This window comes from Polistes dominula, unplaced genomic scaffold (assembly GCF_049000335.1).
Source record: "Polistes dominula isolate Pdom_NZ unplaced genomic scaffold, Pdom_raw_medaka contig_78, whole genome shotgun sequence".
Taxonomy (NCBI): Eukaryota; Metazoa; Arthropoda; class Insecta; order Hymenoptera; family Vespidae; genus Polistes; species Polistes dominula.
In genome coordinates this window covers 1872046-1891761 of record NW_028301042.1, presented here as the reverse complement: position 1 = coordinate 1891761, position 19716 = coordinate 1872046, and the positions used below count along the sequence as shown (strand labels likewise).

General features: G+C 27.9%; 2 protein-coding genes across 10 annotated transcripts in view; both read left to right on the top strand.

Annotated features, from left to right (window-relative positions):
- Nucleotides 1–19716, top strand: part of LOC107066761 (TWiK family of potassium channels protein 18) — a 269165-nt gene that overhangs the window by 53099 nt on the left and 196350 nt on the right. For 2 of the 9 annotated variants that reach the window (XM_089175080.1, XM_089175074.1), the window contains exon 3: nt 14286–14326. The exons of the other annotated variants lie outside the window; for them this stretch is intronic. The gene's annotated coding sequence lies outside the window, so the exon portion shown is untranslated. The remainder of the gene's footprint in view (nt 1–14285; nt 14327–19716) is intronic. 9 annotated transcript variants of the gene reach the window in all.
- LOC149031726 (uncharacterized) lies at nt 106–1070 on the top strand. Its single transcript, XM_089174909.1, has 2 exons — nt 106–516; nt 687–1070. Exons 1-2 carry the CDS (start codon nt 316–318, stop codon nt 1068–1070), a joined length of 585 nt encoding a protein of 194 aa, XP_089031035.1. The 5' UTR covers nt 106–315.

The following is a 19716-nucleotide window of genomic DNA, read 5'->3' as shown; positions in this document are numbered from 1 at the left end:
TGAAAAAGAAATATAAAAAACAAACGAATGAACGAACTGTCAGATATATAATATTTTATTTTATAAACAAAAACAAATAAAGTCACGCGTTTGACAGGCCGAAAATGTGTGAGAAAAATTAATCGAGTTTATTTCTTTTTTTTTTTTTTTTAATAATTATATTTAAATTATTCATATTATTATAATAATGATTTGAGAAGATCATTATTAAACAAACAAAAAAATTCAACAAATCTTGTGTACAAATTTGATAAGTCGAATTGTTGTTTCGAAGAATTGAGATTATTAATCGATTGATTCAATTATATTTGACATATGGCGAAAAAAAGTAAACGATTTGACAAAAAGTTAATGAGAAGGCATGCTACAAGAAAATGGCAGAAACCAATGAGAATTGCAGCATTGATTGTATCTGCAATAAAGGATCTTCGTGAAACTAAAGGATCTACGGTTAAAAAAATCACTGAGTATATTAAACAAAATTCAAATTTATCGGAGAAACGTGTCAACAGACAGGTTAAAATTTTACAATAATATATTTCATTATTATTAATTATTTAACTTATTTTTATATAAATATTGTTTGACATATTCATAGTAAAAAAAAAAAAAACAACTCCAAACTTTGTTTAACAAATCTTTAAAATAATTATTTACACACACACATATAAAATTCTATTAAATAGGTTCATGCAGCATTAAAACGTGGTATTGAATATGGAATAATACGAAAATACAGGGGACATTATTTTCTACCAATGGGAAACGAGGTGGATCGTGCTAATCGAATAGCAGTTAGGTTTGCAAGATTACCATCACCTAAAAGGGTAACTAGAAGGTCGAAAAAATTACTTGGTATTCGTAAAACGCGAATCAAGAGGAATAGGAAAAAAGCTAAGAATAGAAGAAGACGTGAAATAGGACAAAATCTTACTAACATAAGTGAAAATAGCAGTGCTGAGAACAAAAGACCAAGAAAGTCACGTTCCCTACCATTTTCAACAACTACGACGGCTAGTATGAGTTTAACAGAAAAACCAGAAACTGACGACAATTCTTCTACCGAATAAATGGCTAAATATAAATGTCATTTTGATTATTATAACTTAATGATAAAACTATTTTCTTTTTTTATTCGTATCATTTTCCTATACGTTTTGTTTATACAGTATATTTTATTTTTTAATCATTTTGTTTTCAATATATTGTATATTAAATAATGAGAAACTAAAATACTGGGTTTCATTGACGTACTATATATTCTTTTTTAAATTATAAATTAAATTATAAAGGCTTAGATTTGTGGTAAATTAAACAAACATTTCAATTGTATTCAAGAATACAAGTTTACTAAACAATTAACAAACTCATGTTATTTTAAATTATATTATTTTATCAAACCAAATAATAATTTTAAATTTTAATTACTCGTTTCTCATAAATTCATTTATTACCTAGTTTAAAGTATTTATTATTAATTTCAATCATACATTAAATATTACCAATCATTTCACTAAATAATTATTACATTTTATAAACTAACTTTAACATATATATTATTGATATTTATTAAAAGAAATCAATTTATATCCTTTTCTTATTTTTTTTTTTCTGCAAGATATGATCGTTATGATAGAAAAAGAGATACTTCAATATCTATCATCCATTGAGCCGAGAGTAGGAGTAGGAGTGGGAGTAAGAATGAAAGTGGGGGTAGAGAAAGGAGTGGGGGGTTGAGCTAAAGGAAACTCTATATAGGTTCTTTTTCTATTATAACTAAGTATCGATCGTTTTTATTTTTTTTTTTCTAAAAAGTATAAGGTTTAGGATCGGTTTTCATCCTTTTCCACGTTCGGCACGTAACCGTAGAATTAAGGTGAAATGAAAGACGAGCTTTTTTCGTAAATTGCACCGAACAACCAACCAACCGACCGATCGACCAAAACTAGGAGAAAACGCTGAACTCCCTACCTCCAGCCATTTATTAAAGTTAGAAAAGGCACCACGGTTCTTCCTACTTCAGACCGATAAACTTAATAGCTTCCCAAAATTTACGGGGTTTGGCAAACGTTCCGAAGAAAACTTCCCTTTAGACGCCTTTTCTACGCCGTTTTTATTTTCTCTCTTTTTTTTTTTCCTTTTCTTTTTCTTTTATGTTGTTTTAGTTTTAGTTTTAGTTTTATTTTATTTTATTTGATTTTTTTTTTCTAGCACGAAAGTTAGTAAAGTTGTTTCACGATTGTATTATACTTCTAACACGTTTTCAATCATTTTCTTACAAATTGGTTATTTTATATCAAAAAAAAAAAAAAAAAAAAAAATATCGTAAGTTTTTCTATTTATTCATCTCGGATTTAAATATTTTTTATATAAATTGCGTTTTATATAATGCCGAGTCTCTGGATTGTAAGAAATTTAATCTTGAGTAACACTCGATATAGAAAATTGAGAAGATTACATTTCTTTTATCATTTCAATATTTATTAATTCATATTTTATAGTATTTTATTACATAAATATTAAATAATACTTTAATTTAATTAAATCAACAGGTTATCCAAGTTCTAGTTACTAATATTCTAGCTACTAGTTGTTTTCAGATCACTAAAATCAAGTAACCGTGATTTTTAGGTTATGTACACTATTGCAGATGAATGACCCATCAAAAAAAAAAAAAACAAACAAACAAACCAGTAACTTCATTCGTACTGAACAAATACAAAGTGTGTGTAATAAATAAATAATTCGATTTAATTTAAACATAAAAAGAAACATTTAACATTTATTTGATAAGATATCTTATCTTGAGTGTAATATTTGTAGCTAAAGTGAGATTTAAAGTGATAGAATATATATATACGATAGATACATAGTTAGATAGATAGATAGATAGTTATATATATATATAGAAACGAATTTGGAAATAGTCCATAGGAATTCCGTACGGATTTAATTCGACTCACCGGCAGCCGATCTATAATCTCTAAAAACATGGTCGTTCGCTATGAACAACGTGGACTCAGAGGACAATCCGAATCCGTTTAAATGGTAATCTCAAAAAGTTAGTTGCCACTTCGAAAGAGAATAAAAAAAAAAAAATAAAGAGATAGACAGAGACGGACAGATGGACAGACAAACAGATAGACAGACAGACAGACAGGCAGACAGAGGGACAGACAGCATATCCCTCCATCGTTCACTTCGTTGATTTTATCTACCATTTTCTACGGGTTCTTTTTTTATACCTTTTTTTTTATTATTTTCTTTCATTTTCTTCTCATTCGTAATTTTTTTTCTATTTGTTTATGTGTGTGTGTTTTTTTTTATTCACTTTTTATTCTGGTGTGAATTCACATGCCGTGTGATCGATCTAAAATGACGAAAGAGGAAGAAGAAAAGAACAAAAAAATGAAAGGAAAATGTAGATCGATGGTGGGGTTAATATAATAAAATGTAATAATTAATAATTTTAATTTATAATACACAAAAATAGTATTTATGCAACTATGGGGTTGGTTTAGTTTAATTTATTAAATATTTTATACATTTAGATATTTTTATTTATGTAAAGTAATATAAAGTAATGGTGATAGAGAAAGGGTAAACTTTATGGTATTATTTTATTAATATAATTTTAATTTGATTTTTAGCATAGTACCAATGTAACTATGTTTATATTGATTAGTACCATTTAATATATTAAATATTATATATATATATAAATATTGTTATTTATGTTTATTAACGTAACGCAATGTTTGGGAATAGAATGAGATATGAGAAGGTTGAATATTAGTTCGAAAATAGGATGGAAACGATGTATAAGTGTAGTATTGGTTAGTTTGGTGGTGGTGATATCCATGGTGTGAAACTTGCTGAATGGCGATTTCGCATTAGTCATTGTTTCCTACCAACTATCGTTGGTAAAAAGAAGTACCTAGGAGAATAGCTTGTGCGTCAAATGTGAACGCAGAGATTAATGGGTGAATTTATCATCGTACTCTTGGGAGGTATGAGTACTATGGGGGTGAGGTTTGAGGATATACTTTTCTTTTACAATGTTTTCTTTTGTTTGTTTCTTTTTGTGGTTTATATTTGTTTTTTATTCCTTTTTGAAGTGAAAATATCTTTAGAATGGGGAGCGATCTGAAAAAAAATGAAACACTGTCAGTCAGGAAACGGAGCTATGAAACGGCTGCTATACTAAATAATGAGAGAAAAAGAGACAAAAATATATGATTGAGCCTGAGAGAGAATGAGACGGAATATAGCTATACAGTTTCTTCTATTCTCGGTCTCCTCTTTATGTTATGCTTCGTAGTTATCGCTCCTGGTTGTATATGTGTGTGTTTGTGTGCGACTGCATATTACAAAGCGTGGACACATATTATTTCGATACTCAAACTGTTTGTAGGTAGGAGCGATAGAAGGGTAAAAGAATAAACAGAGATAAACACGCAGGTATGAGACAAAAGTATAAGGTCTGAACGAACCGACGGTCGACATAAACAAAGAAGGTGCGTGGTATGTTTTTTTTTTTTTTTTTACCAAAAGTGTCATTTCTTTTCTATTTTTCTTTATTATTTCTATTTTTTCTAAAGACAATACGGACTTATCGGAAAGATCCTACGGACTTATTGGAAAGACCCTACGGACTTATCTTCAAAAAAATATTTTCTAGTTCCTTTTTTTTATTAAACTGTTAATAGTATATAATAAATAATTATAATTTAATATACATACACATATATTATTGATACAACTATGATTGATACAATTTAATTATAAATTAATTATACATATATATGATTGTTAAAAATAATATTATTTATTTATAATAATAAAAGAGTAATACTCGTTTTGTATAACAATAATAGTTAGTAATCACGAACGATTATAGTGACATTAAAATAGGTAGGAGATAAACGTAGAAACGAGTAGGAGTTGGTGGTGGGGGGTGGCTTTTCGAGTTACCGGAAAGCTTTGTGGCTTTTAGAATTGTAACGACGTGGCTTGTAACGAGCGATACAGCCTTAAACGCTATGCCATTCTACGGTTACAGAATAGAGAGAAAGAGAGAGAGAGAGAGAGAGAGAGAGAGAGGAGTTAGTATGAGGAGTATCGGATCCGGTACAACTCGCTAAGCCAATCTTGCAAAAGGTAATACCGTTTATTCGCGGATGTACTTTAATAGAACCAGGAATAACTTTACGAAATTCTACAATACTTTCATTTCATTCATTTTATCCTAAATTGTATTCTATTTATTTCTAAATACAAATTTTAACAACAACAAAATAAAATAATTCATTTAAATTGCAAAAATACAACTGTGATAACTTTCGTTTCAAAGTGTATCGAATTATACTATTTAAGAAATATAATATGAAAAATAAATATAATTTTTAATAACAAAAAAAGAAAAGAAATGTGGAAAGAATGCCTTTATAATAAATCATAAGTTTTATATAAGCGTTTGTGAAGAAAGATTGATCGATGTGCCCTGGATAGCTCAATGGATCAAAGCAGTCGTTCGGAAAACGAAAAATGAATCCAGGGTTCGAGTCCGGCGGCCGGGTGTGTTCGTTCTGCGGGGGTCCAGTTTTTTTTCATGAATCTTAAAAAAATATAAGACCATTATAGTTAATTAAAATTAATAATAAATAGTAAATTATAAAAAATAATTTATAATAATTTATTTACAAAAATACAATATAGGATTATATTGTTTCAGGAATATATTATAAAAAACAAAAGAAATACAATTTAATAAAAAAAAAAGATTTTAAAGGAATATAGTAATATCATAGTTACTTAGAAATTAGTAATAAATTTAAAAAGAAAACTTATTTAAAAAATATATATACATAAATTACATTGTGTTTAGGAATATAATTAAAAAAAAAATAAATAAATATAACATTTAATTAATAAGAATAATACTAAGAAATACATTACTTTAATAAAATATGAGTTATATATATATCATCTATATTATTAATAACAATATTTCGTTAGAGTATAATAGTTCCTTTCTGATTCAGTTGTTTCAACTATCTCAAATGTGCAATAATAGAAATGCACAAGTATGCATATACCACCTATGAACCTATTTCTCTTTCCATATAAGCACAAGTATACGTACGTACGTATGTACAAGAATATATGTATGTGTGTTCATTGGAGTAGGACAAATAGATAGAGATAGAGAGTGTGGTAAATGGCATTAGTTGAAGTTCCATAGAGCTTTCGTGGTTCCAGAACTGCAACCATGCAGGTTCCAATCGTACGATGCCTTCCAATCCTTGTGCCTTCTCCCTTTCTGTCACCCATTCTCAAACCCTCTTTCTAATGCACGTGTTAGGAAAAGCATTCTCTCTCTCTCTCTCTCTTTTCTCTCTCTCTCTGTCTCTCTCTCTCACTTGTACTTGTCTGTTTCATTAGAATGTTGGAATGGGAACAGTAGTAGTCGTGTTTGACCGCAAAGGTATACGATGGATGCATAGTAGTGTCTTGAATGCAGCTCGTTAGGCTCGCGATTGGCCGAATTAATCGATCCCTTTTGAAAAGGTAAGAGGAAGTTTCGGGTAATCGGTCAACTGAAAGGTGACACCTGATATAACCCGTAAGTGACATTCGTGTATGCATTCTACCGAAATATGAAACGTTAAATCATCCTTTTAATTACAATTTAATGCCTTTTTTGTTGTTGTTGTTGCTATAAATTGATTATACTGTAATGTTTATTTATTATGAAATATTATGCTTTATTTTTGTTTTATATTTAATTTATATATATAAAATATATTTGATGGACTGTACAAAGTTTTATTTATTTTTTATTTATTTCAATTTCATTGGATATGATATCAAATTAATTAGAATTAATTGGTTAATTAATTTTGTACTACAATTTAATTCAATGACATAGCTAATACGTTTTGTACCTTTTCTAAGTTTTGATACGAGTTTTGTCAACTTTTTAGGTTTGTATGATTGTAATGCATGTCACGAGTCTCACACGTTGTTATAATTGCAAAAAGGATTGATTAAATCGAGATAATTGAGTTGCATTAAAATAAAATGATTAATTTTTTGATTAAAGTTTATTTTTATTTGAAAATTAATTTTGTTTTAAAAATAATAAATTATTTATGTAATTAATTGTGTAACTTTGGATGAAAATTGGAGTCAAAATTCTGTGAGATTGTTATTTTAAATTCGCGAATAAGTTAGTTAATTAAATCGAGATACTGCGAAAATCATTTTGTTGAGTTTGGGGGTTGCGTCAGAAATGCGTTAAAACAAAATGACCAATCGTTTAATTGCTTTAACTCTGGATCTTTTGATATTTTAATTAAAGCGTATTCTTTTTTTTATTTTTTACCTAAATTAGAAATTATTTATGTAATTAAGTGTCTAACCGGGATGAAAATTTAAGTCAGTATTTTATCATATAATCCAAATTTAGTTTGTTAATTAAAACGAAGTACACACACAGAGTGAAAATCATAATGTTACGAGAGAAAAAAAAAATAGGAAAATTAACGATCGTTCAAATAGTGCGTGGAAAATTTTTCTGATATTTTATTCAACAAGGTATTTACATTTCAATTACAAACGTAAAATGAACTTTTAAACGTGTTTAACACAGGTAACTACATTTGATTGATTAATTAAACCAAAGTTTATACTTAATAACGTCAAGTATTAATTAATTCGGTATATAATATTGATATTATTTTAAACAAAAGAGAAAAAGAAAATTCACTTAAAAATGCAGCTTCAATGAAAACTTAGTAAAAATGTTAAGCTTGTTTCTAGGCTAACTATGACGACTAGGTAGGTCGAAAACGGGTTGCTGAAATGTGGTGATGAGGTGAAGTATGGGGGGTTGGGTGGGGTGGGGGAGGAAAAGAAAAAAGTCAAATGAAAAAAAGAAAGAAAAAGAAATGAAAGTAGGGAAAGAAGGGAAAGACAGAAACGCACTGAAAAGTGGAACGAGAAAGAAAGAAAATGTTAGATGCATGTATGTTTGTATGTATATGTGTATGTGTGTGTGTGTGTGTGTGTATGTGTGTGTAGGGTGAGTGTGTAGTGAAGATAGTTTTGTAGAAAGGGAAAGAGGGAACACACATTCTCTCGAGCCAACCACTTACAACCACCCTCTAACTCTCTGACCACCAACGACTATGTTCATGCTCGTAGGGTTGGTTAGCACTATCCACCTGCATTCTTCTTATTTGTTCTCTTTTCTCTCTCTCTCTCTCTCTCTCTTTTTCTCTTTCTCTTTTACATTTTGCATAATTGTGGCGAAGAACACGGAAGTAAGTAAGTAGTACGTACTTGGTAAAAAAATATATGTATATATATGTGTATATGTCATATACTATTGTAAAATGTACTGAAATGTACAAGTAGAATTGGTATATTGTATAGTTGATTTAATTGTTAATTAATTTGATTTATTTATTTTTTTTTTTTAAAGATCAGATGTATTGTTGACCTAGATAAGTAATTTGATTATTTTATTTGAATTTGTTAATTGATAGGAGATTTAATATTTAAATTTGTACATGTATGTAGTTTATTTCAATTTATTTTTATAATTAAAATTGAAATTAAATATTAATAAAAATATAAATTAAAATAATAATTATAAATTTAATACAATTTATATTATTTTACTAAATTTATAATTATAATTATAATAATATATTACACGCACGTAAAATTTATAATAATATATATTAATATATTTTTATATAATTATAAATTATTATTTAAATTAATATTTTTATTATAATATATAATTTTATTTGAAATAAATTGTTTAAATTAATTATTATATTATTTCATTAAATTAATAATTGTTTATATTATTATTCATTATTAATAATATTAATTATTGTTCATTTGCAACTATTAGACTATATCTAAATTATTAATATTAATTTATTTAATTAATCTGTAACGAATTTATTTTATTTTATTTCTTATGAAGTATTATATCGGTCTATCTCACTTTAATTTATTTCTATGTATTAGTTAGACCACGTATACACAGTTAAAACTGTAAGAAGGTAAGAAAATGGTCCCTAAATTTTCTCTTAAGCTCGTTGAGTGAAAAAGAAAAGCTCAAGGAAAGAACTCCCTGATTTATTAATACCCTCCTTGAATTTCACACATTCGTACCTTGATTGCATCTATATAATTACACAAACACATACCAATATATATATATATATATTTGTGAAAATAATTAAGACTATCTTGGAAGTCTAAGAAATAGTTCATTATCTACATCGAAGAAAAGTCAGGATGATTAATTAATTATTCAATCTTCATTCTTCTTATTCTCGATTAAGTATAGTTATACTACCAACCTCACAAAAAAAAACATTAACCGTAATCGTTCAACCACCAATCATTATTTTCTCAAGACCCTCTTTTCTTCGCAATTATTTAATAACGATTCGTTTAAGCTTTTTATCATTATTATTATTATTATTCTTATTATAATAAATGAAAATTTAAATAGATGATTTATAGAAATATCGTTGTTAATTTTTTTTTATAATGTTGCATAAAACGTACTCATTGAAAATAATTTAAAAATAATTTAACACCATCTACTAAATTATTTATAATATTTTATTTACATTAACTACTAAATTAAATATGTGATTTAAAAAATACTTTAAATATTGCATTCTATTATAAATCATAATTATATTAACAATCATTATTTATAGTTGTTAATTTTTTTTATAATGTTGCATAAAACGTACTCATTGAAAATAATTTAAAAATAATTTAACACTTTCTACTACATTGTTCAATATTTTATTTACACAAACTACTTAGTCAAATACGTGATTTAAAAAATACTTTAAACATTACATTCCATTATACATTATAATTATATTAACAATCATTGTTATTTGTTACAACAATCATTTTATATATATATATTATTCATATCATTTTTTATAGAAATAAATTTTAATATGAAACAACAAAACAATGGTACACGTATTGATTAATAATAAATTGATTTAATAAGATATATATATATCTAACATTTAAACCCATTTATAAATCGGTAACATTAAACTTACTTAGAAAAAAAAAAAATAGCTCAATACTTACTTATTGGTCAACTCGATAAAAACTAAAAGTTTTATAAGTTGGACAATAAAATCTAATAAAGTTCCGATAGATTTTAATGCCTTTTGTAGGGTATAAAAGGGGTTGTTAAATCGATATATCATAGGTACCTTTTTATTTTTTATTTTATTTTAAACTTTTTCTTTCTTATTTTTGATGGTTTGAGAGTTTTAAGGACCAAGGGTTGATAAGAAGAAAAAGGGGTTTGAAGTATAGTGAAGGTTTTTATTTTTTATTTTTAAAGAGGATATTTTCTTCGAATCACGCTTTGGTTTCATTTTTTTCTTTTTTTGTTTTATATTATTTTTATTTCTTTCACGTAATATTTCTGTTGTATTCTTTTTCTTTTTCTCTCTCACTGACGTATATAACATCCTTAAAAATAAAAAAAAATAGGAAAAGGGAAAGGGGAAGAAGGGGAGTTTCCCCGTTTCTTCTCCTCCTCACCACCGGAATGTAATAACTCTAGATTTTCCTTGGCGTTCTAGGACGTTCGTAGCTACGACGAATAAAACGTTGAGATGGCGGTGTGTGTCTTCTTGAAAATCGACTTTCCGCCATTTCTCATCAGGATAAAATGGCGAATATCAAAGAGAGATGTGGTGATATTTTTGCTTGCGTTAAGGTTAGGATAAAAAAAAAAAAAATGATAGATATAAAAATATAACACGAAATATAACACTTGTCATTACTTTTACACTTCCGTAACTTTCATATCTGTCTATTTATATTATTTGATTTATATATTTATTTATTTATTTATTTATTTATTAAGATTAAATTTTCAACATTACTCATGTAAAAGTAATATTTCAAATTTATGATAAAATAGTGTTAGAAATAATATTATTAATTGATTTATTTATTTCTATATATTTCGTTTTTATTTAAATATTACGTTTTTTCATTCTATCCGACACTTGAGATAAAATAAAAATAATTTATTAATGGTGTAAAAGTTAGGATCGAAGTATGAGTAAAGAAAAGGTGAAAAGGTAAAGGAAAAAGTAGTAAAGTAGTGGTAGCGGGTGTGGGGGGGGGGTGGTTTCTGTATAATATATATACACACACGTAGTTGTTAGAGAACGTACATATTATAGTCGTCCATCTTGGTTGGCACGTTGAAGCGATCTTTTTAAACTTTTCAAAAGTCTTTCCGTATTTCTTTTCACTTGCCTTACCTGTCGGCTTCTACTTGATGGAAAGAAAAAAAAAAAGAAGAAAAAAAAAAGATAAAATGTTTGAAAAATAAAAAGAATTTCTTGTAAACGAGTATATGTGTACTTATATATGTGTATAAGTGTGTAAGAAAGAAAAGAAGTAAGGAAGGAAGGAAGGAAATAAAGAAGAAGAAGAAGAAGAAGAAGGGAAAGGGTATAGAAAGGCTCAAGGGAAAGGAGTAGTAGTTTCCGGAAGTTAGTAAAGTCATGGTAGGTTGCTCTTTGAAAACCGGAAAACCTCTAAATCACCACCGACGTTTCTTGATAAAAGGATAGTTAATTGCTCACTTCTGAACATTCTTATAACATTTTCTTGACTTTTATTTGTCTTTTTTGATTTTCACTCCTTCTCTCTTTCTCTTTATCTCTTTATCTTTACATTCGATTTGAACATGATTAAGTTATTTAACTTAATAAAGTTTTTAGATATAATCTTTGATTTAGTAATTTATTCAAATTTATTCATTTTAGGAAATAAATTAAAGTATTGATGAACTATAATTAGATTTTCTTTTCTTTTGTATAAGTTTTAAGGTTATGTTCCGTTATTTTTGTTTACTTCTTGTTAAATTACCTATAGTTATTTTATGTAGTTTGTATAAATTTAATTAGTATTAAATAAGTATTAATTTATGCCTAATTTTCTATATTTACAATTATATATAATAAATAATTGTATTTTTGAAACAATCAAAGATCCTAAACAATGTAAGGGTCTCCCAATTGATCCTTCAATTTCACTTTAACTTTTATTATTTTTATTTATATTATAATTAAATTAAAACAAAATAAAATACATAAAACAATTGCCAAATAAATTGATATAAAAAATACTGTTTCCATTTTATAATCAAAAGTTACTATTGGATACGAGTATGGTTGTTTAATATTATAGTTCAGCCTTGTTGGTTATGGTTAATAAGCCAGGAATAATTTGGAGAACAAGACAGAGACGTAGGGATAGTGTTAGAGATAGAAGGGGTTAGATAGGGGGTTGAAATAGACGAGTATACGTATATATGTGTATATGTGTGTTAGAGTATCAAGATCGTTGACGGATGCCATACGCGTGACTTCCGCTCCATCATTCTCTGGCATAGACCATACATCAACCTTCATCACCCTAGATTTCCGCGTTCTCCGGATTGTCTAACACTGGACACGTTGAAATACGCGTTTCACCGATACGAGAAGACGTACAGTTGGCAACTGACGACAGAGGTGATATCCTACTACGCGTTTATACATTTACTATTGTAAATTATCATTTATTAAATGTATATATGTATATAATAATACATACATGTTATCAAAATTATTATCTATTGGTAATTACTAAAATAAAAGAGTTAAAGATTTTGGTGTGGTATTTAAAAGGTTGCGTCAGGATTTTTTCATACTTAGACGATAACAATGGTACTTTTATTTATTGATTATAAGAATATAGTGTTTCTAATACATGTAGAAATACTTCTAAGTTCAAAATTCATCATGTGGAACCTTTAAAAATTCGAAAACTACAATGACTAAAAATGCTAATTTTTGGTGTGGTATTGAAAAGGTTGGATCAAGGATTTTTCATACTTAGACGATACTAATGGTACTTTTATTTATGTATTATAAAAATATAGAACTTCTAATACATATAGGAATATTTCTAAGTTCAAAATTCATCATGTGGAACCTTTAAAAATTCGGAAAATGCAATGCTAAAAAATGCAAATTTTTAGTATGCTATTAAAATGTTAGAGTCAAGATTTTTTCATACTTAGACAATACAAATGAAACTTTTATTTATTTATTATAAAAATATAATGTATCTTAAACGTGTAAAAAAACTTCTAAGTTCAAAATTCATCATGTGGAGTTTTTAAAAATACGAAAACTACAATGCTTAAAAATTCAGATTTTTAGTATGCTAATTAGAAGTTAGAGTCACGATTCTTTCATACTTAGAAGATACAAATAGTACTTTTATTTATGCATTATAAAAATATAGGGTGTCTAATATGTGTAAAAACACTTCTAAGTTCAAAATTCATCATGTGGAGTTTTTAAAAATTCGAGAACTACAATGCTTAAAAATTCAGATTTTTGGTTTGCTAATTAGAAGTTAGAGTCACGATTTTTTCATACTTAGACGATATGAGTGGTATTTTTATTTATTTATTATAAAAATATAGTGTTTCTATTAAATTTATTTAATCTATTAACATTAAATAAAATAATATTTTCTATTAAAAATTACATCAAAATAAAAGTTTTCTATATTTCTAAATATTGAAAATGATCAGAAATCAGCAATGATTTTCCCATTTATATTTAAATAATTTAAAATAATTTTAAATTTAATCAAAGACTCAAATAAACGAATAATAATAATAATAATAACAATTGAAAAGAAAAACATTTCAAACTTATCATAAAATGAAATCAATCGAATCTAACGAACGTGTTTTAACATTGTTAGTTATAATCAAGGCTAACGAGTATAATCGCATAATTGTGGTATGTCTCTTCCTCCCCTTCACCCTGTTCCCCCTACTTACAATTCTATTTCAACGAGATTCATTTAATAATTATTCAAACGCATAATTAATTTATCCGCTTTATGTTGGATGTTAAGTTGAAGTTTAGTTCGGTTATTATGACGATACGAAATAATCAACGAGCCAACGTGCAAAATCTTTTTCATATGTACTCTCGTCTAAACTCCTCGCCCACCCCCTTGTTAAATCATCCTTCTCTTTCTCTTCTTTCAACCCCTACCCTTCTTCCTCCTCTCTTGCACCTTTTTCCTTCATTCCCCACTTATCTCTTTTTATCTCGTTTCTTTTGTCTTATCTTCGTTTTTTTGGCCTTCCTTTCATTCTTTCTTTTCTTCTTTTGTTTCAGAGATGACGAATCGCGTTTATGGAAACGAAACTGCTTGGCAAGTAGGTGTAGAAACGTTTTGGGATGATGGTGGTGAAGGAGTGGGGGCAGATGGGGGTGGGTTTGTTCGTTTATGCAAATTGCCACTTAAAACAAGAAAACGTAGTAGGAGGTAAAATCGTTTCGCCGGTTTTCTCACCTAGTTCGTTCACTGTAAAATACATAACGAGTGAAAATAAAAAGAAAATAGGAAGATGAAGAAGAAAAAAGGTAGGGAAAGATAGTTTCGTATGTTAGATGGGGTTTAGGGGGTGGGGGATGTGAATGAATTTTCGTCGGGGGTTTTTTAGGGTGTTGCTTGTGCAAAAATAAAATTTAATAGAAAAAAGAAAAAACTCTAGGGAGAGTTTGGGTAAAGTAAATGGGTAAGGGTGGGGATGAAAGGTGAAAGCGTAATGGCTTTTGAATATAAAAAAATAATTTATTTTCATTGAAAAACATTCGTGTATGAGATAGTTTAAATAAAACGTAAGCTTGTATATATGTATAACTTGTATTATATGGTGTTTTCATTTTATTCTCTCTTCAGAATTTTTATATTAGGCGCATAAACGCGTTAAATAGGAAAAACCGTTCGTATTGGTAACCGGTTAAAGTAGGGTTATGTTGTTTTTCTTTTATAGTAGATTATTTTTCTATTTTCTGTTTATAACAATTTAGATTGTTGTTCGTAAAACATATTTTTGAAAGTGAATTATTGTAATGAATCATTTTTATTTATATATTTATTGTTTTAGATGATTTTTGATAAAAATATCAACGAAATGAAGTGGCGGGGGAAAGTAACATGGATGCTACATAATCATGGCTGTTTTATTAAATATTTTTTATATTATTTTATGCGAGACTTTGTTTATTTACAACAAATTGATATTTTAATAAATGAATAACTTTTCTGTTTTATTTTTTATTGTTTAATTATCATTTATAAGATTAATTATTAAATATATTTTTCATTCAATATTTGATTTGTGATTTAGGTTAAAAAATCGTACGATCTCTGAAACACAAACCAAAAAAAAAAATGAATGAATATTTGCAATCGTATTATTTGTTATAATTTATATAATCATGTAAAACACATACGTAAGTAAAATGAAATGTGTAAATCTCGAGAGAATTGTTTTGTTTAATTTATATTATCATTATTTTTATTTTTATTGCTACAAAAATGTAGGTACGAATTTTTTTAGTATTTCATTTTATTACATACGTACGTATGAATGTATTTGTATCGTGAAATATTTTTACGATAAATATTATCCTTACTTCAGTTACTTTTTCTCTTTCTCTCTCTCTCTTTCAGTCATGTTCTTTCAGTTTTGTAAAGTTCGAATTTCACAAAACAAATAAATATCATCAGGATGGAACTTCAACGATTCCTTTTCTAGAAATATAACGAACGTTATCTTTCTTTTGGTATATTCTTTAACGACGTTTCTGAAGATATATCGATTAGATCGAATCGAAGTTTTCCAAGGTTGTTTTTCATGAAGAAAACGTGCCTTCGATACATACCCCTATATACATTCATTCATACAACACACATTCATACATATATTTATATATATAAATATATACAGGGTGTCTGACATTTTTTCATATAATACGTTGAACAATATTTGTTATAACTTTTAAAATAAAGTTTGTAAACAATTTAAGAGATAATTGTTTGACATTAGTTATAGTTTTCTTTTTTAATAACATTTTATAACATTTTTGCAACACAGGTGTATAATGTTTGTAAAACAGATTTTTATAAGGTTAGATTTTGTAACATAAATTGAGGTAAATGCTGTTCAATTTATTTAATTAATTATAATGAAGTAATGGTAGTAAGTGTAATAATTACATTAGGGTGTGTTATGTGTTTCTTAAAAGTATATGGTGCATATAATAGTTGTGATAATAAATAGTAGTAGTATATAATTAATTATATTAGGTTATGTTTTATATATTTAAATTAGTTTTCGTTGTACATAATAATTATATTAGGGTGTATTTCATGTTCTGCTTAAAAGCATATGGTGTTTATAATAGTTGTGATAATAAATAGTAGTAGATAAAGTCATTATATTAGGTTATGGTTTATATATTTAAATTAGTTTTCGTTGTACATTATAATTATATTAGGATGTATTATGTGTTGCTTAAAAGTATACGGTGTATGTAATAGTTTTGATAATAAATAGTAGATAAAGTAATTATATTAGGTTATGTTATCTTCTTCTTCTTCTTCCTTCTAAATTAGGTTATGTTTTATATATTTAGATTAGCATATATACTGTATATAATAGTTGAGATAATCATAGCAAATAAAATAGAATAATTATATTAAAGTATATTATACAAATATTAACCTTAATTTTCATTGTATGTTCAGTCATATATAAAATATAAAAATATGATTATAAATATTTACAAAAGCAACAGATTTAGTTCAAACTTTTAAAAGATAGAATAATAAAGGTACAACTATATTTTTATTGTGAACAAACTTTTGACCACCCGTTATATATATATACATTTCATATATTTATAACCTTGTCTATAACTGCAACTACTGTTACCGTTGTTTCTGTTATATTCTCTTGCTATTCGTTTGGTACATTCTCGTTGATATAATACACGATAGCGTTTTTCTCTGCAGAATCTACGCGAAAACGAAAAAAAAAAAAAAATAATAATAAAAAAAATAAAATGAGAAAAATAGTGAGAGTGAGCGAATAGTACGAATGAGAGAGAGAGAGAGAGAGAGAGAGAGAGTGAGTGAGAGGGAGTAAAAGATAGTGAGACAGATAGAAAGAGAAAGAGAATTAGATAGATAGAAAGAGAAAGAAAATGGTTGGATGGATAAATGGGCCAAAAAGAGTGAGTGAGTAAGTAAGTGAGAGTATCTGTGAGTGTGTATGTGCATGAAAAAGATAGAAAGATAGAAAGAGAGAGAAAGAGAGAGAAAGAGAGCATAGGTGAATTCCGCAAAATTGCAATTCCAGTGGCGAAATGGAGTTTTGGTATTTTATCCGACGTATGCACGCACGAATTCGAAGTGAGAACGTTCACGGGTTGCTCGGCCGTCCGTCATTTGAGTATGCCGGATATCCTGGAAAAATTTTTGAATAACTGCCGTTATACATCTATGAACTGGAGGAGGAATGAAGAGAGGGGGGAGACAGGTATAGGGAGTCAGAAGTTAGGTTAAGTTAGGTTAGGTTAGTATAGGAATCAAAGTGGGGGAAAGGAAGTTGAAAAAGAGTGGGGGAAAAAAAAGGATTTCCTTCTTCCTTTTGAACATTGGATGAAGGACATGACGGAACTTCGAAATGCAATTCTTTTTTTTTAGGTTGTAGGGGTTTTTTGGTTTATTTGTGTTGTTGTTGTTGAAATAGGATTGTGTGAGTGTGCAGATATTTTTATTTTTTAAAGGGATTTTAGTTTGTTATTTTTTTTAAGGATAGATATTGTTAGGAAACTCGTATTTGTTTTTTATTCAATATAAATTTGAGTATGTGTGTGTGTGTATTTATTTTAAAAAGTATTTTGAATATGTGATTTTGTATAAAGTTGTAGTAGGTTAAAATATTTTAATAGGAAGTATTGAAAGTAAACACTGAAAAATATGTATTAGTAGTACTTGTATTTACTCGGTCATGTATGTGTATATTTTCTTGTGGAAACGCGTGAACGTTTAAATTTAAATTTAGTAAGCTCCGAACTGTCGTTTACTCAGGAGTGCGCCTAACCATTCTCCTCTTCCCACGTTTTAACCAACAGGTTATGGGCCCAGAGCTCTCTGTACTTAATCAAGAAGACGAAGACGAAATCGGAAATTTTTGAGAAATAGTGAGAGTGAGACTGAAAGTAGTGATTCTGAACTAGACATAATGTCTGAACCAAGAGTTTACCATATTCACCGTTTCAACGGTCAAAATTATCAATTATGGAAACGGCAGATGGAAATTTATATGGTTGAAAACAAATTGAAGAAATACATTGATGGATCTACACCGAAGCCTACTACTGACATCGACATACCAGCTTGGGAATCGAAGGACGCTGAAGCGCAAGCTTTTCTCATGCGTGGTCTTGAATTGGAGCAGCTACGTTTTCTAACGGATTGTCATACAGCGGCTAGTATGTGGGCACGTTTACGAATGATTCATGCTGAGAAAAGCGACCAATCTATACAGGTACTATTAAATCAATTTATTAATGCAAAAATGGAGCCAAATGAAAGTATGGCTGATCACATTGCAAAAATTGTATCTCTCGCGCAAAGACTTAGAGATATGGATATGGAACAAAAATCGCCTGTAGTTATTGCCAAAATTTTATCGAGTTTACCATCGAAATTTGATAATGTACGCACTGCTTGGTACGCTGTTCCGAAAGATAAACAAACTATCGAAACTCTAACGGATCACCTTGTAAATGAAGAGTTGCTTTTGAATATGCGTAAACAAGAGGATGTAAACGACATTTCTCAAGAAGTGTATTTAACGCGTGGTAAATATAATCATAATAATGCTAGAAAATTTTTTCAAAACGATTCTAAACGTGCTAGCATAAATAATAATAATAATAATACTGAGAAAAATTCGAATTCAAATGATAACGTAAAACGTGGAAAATGTCATTTTTGTGGAATACCGGGTCATTATGCACGCGATTGTCGTAAAAAGAAGGCGTATTTAGAAAATAAAAATTCTTTTAAAAATTCGAATAAAAATCAATCACTAGTTGCCGAAACAAAGTCAAACCAGAGTGATACGTTTCTTTTTAATGTAGAATGCGTTAATGCTGAAATCGAATCTAATGTAAAAGAGATATGGTTCGCTGACTCAGGAGCGACTGAGCATATTTGTATTAGGCGCGATTGGTATACAAAATATATTCCGTTTAAAGATGATAATTATAAAGTTCGAGTTGGTAATGGAAATTTAGTAAGTGCGTATGGAACTGGAGATATTAATGTAAATGTTAAAAATTCTGATGGTCGTGTAGATACTTATACTATTGCTAATGTTTGGTATGCGCCTGGAATTCATAAAAATTTAATTTCTATTGGTCGTGTATGTGAAAAAGGTTTTGCTGTTGTTCATGAACCAGGTGGTAAAGAAATTGCATTCTATAAAAATGGTAAATTAATTGTTAACGGTTCAAGGCAACATGGTGAATTATATAAATTAAATTTACTACCATCAGTTAAAATTAGTCAGGCAAATGTAATTGTTAATGGTACTTTGATGGATTGGCATGAAAAATTAGGCCACGTAAATTTTCAAACTTTGCGTCAAATGATTTCTAGTTCATGTGTAGATGACATTAAAGTAACAGATTTGAATGTAGAAAATCCATTCTGTAAAGGCTGTGTTTTTGGTAAACAACACAG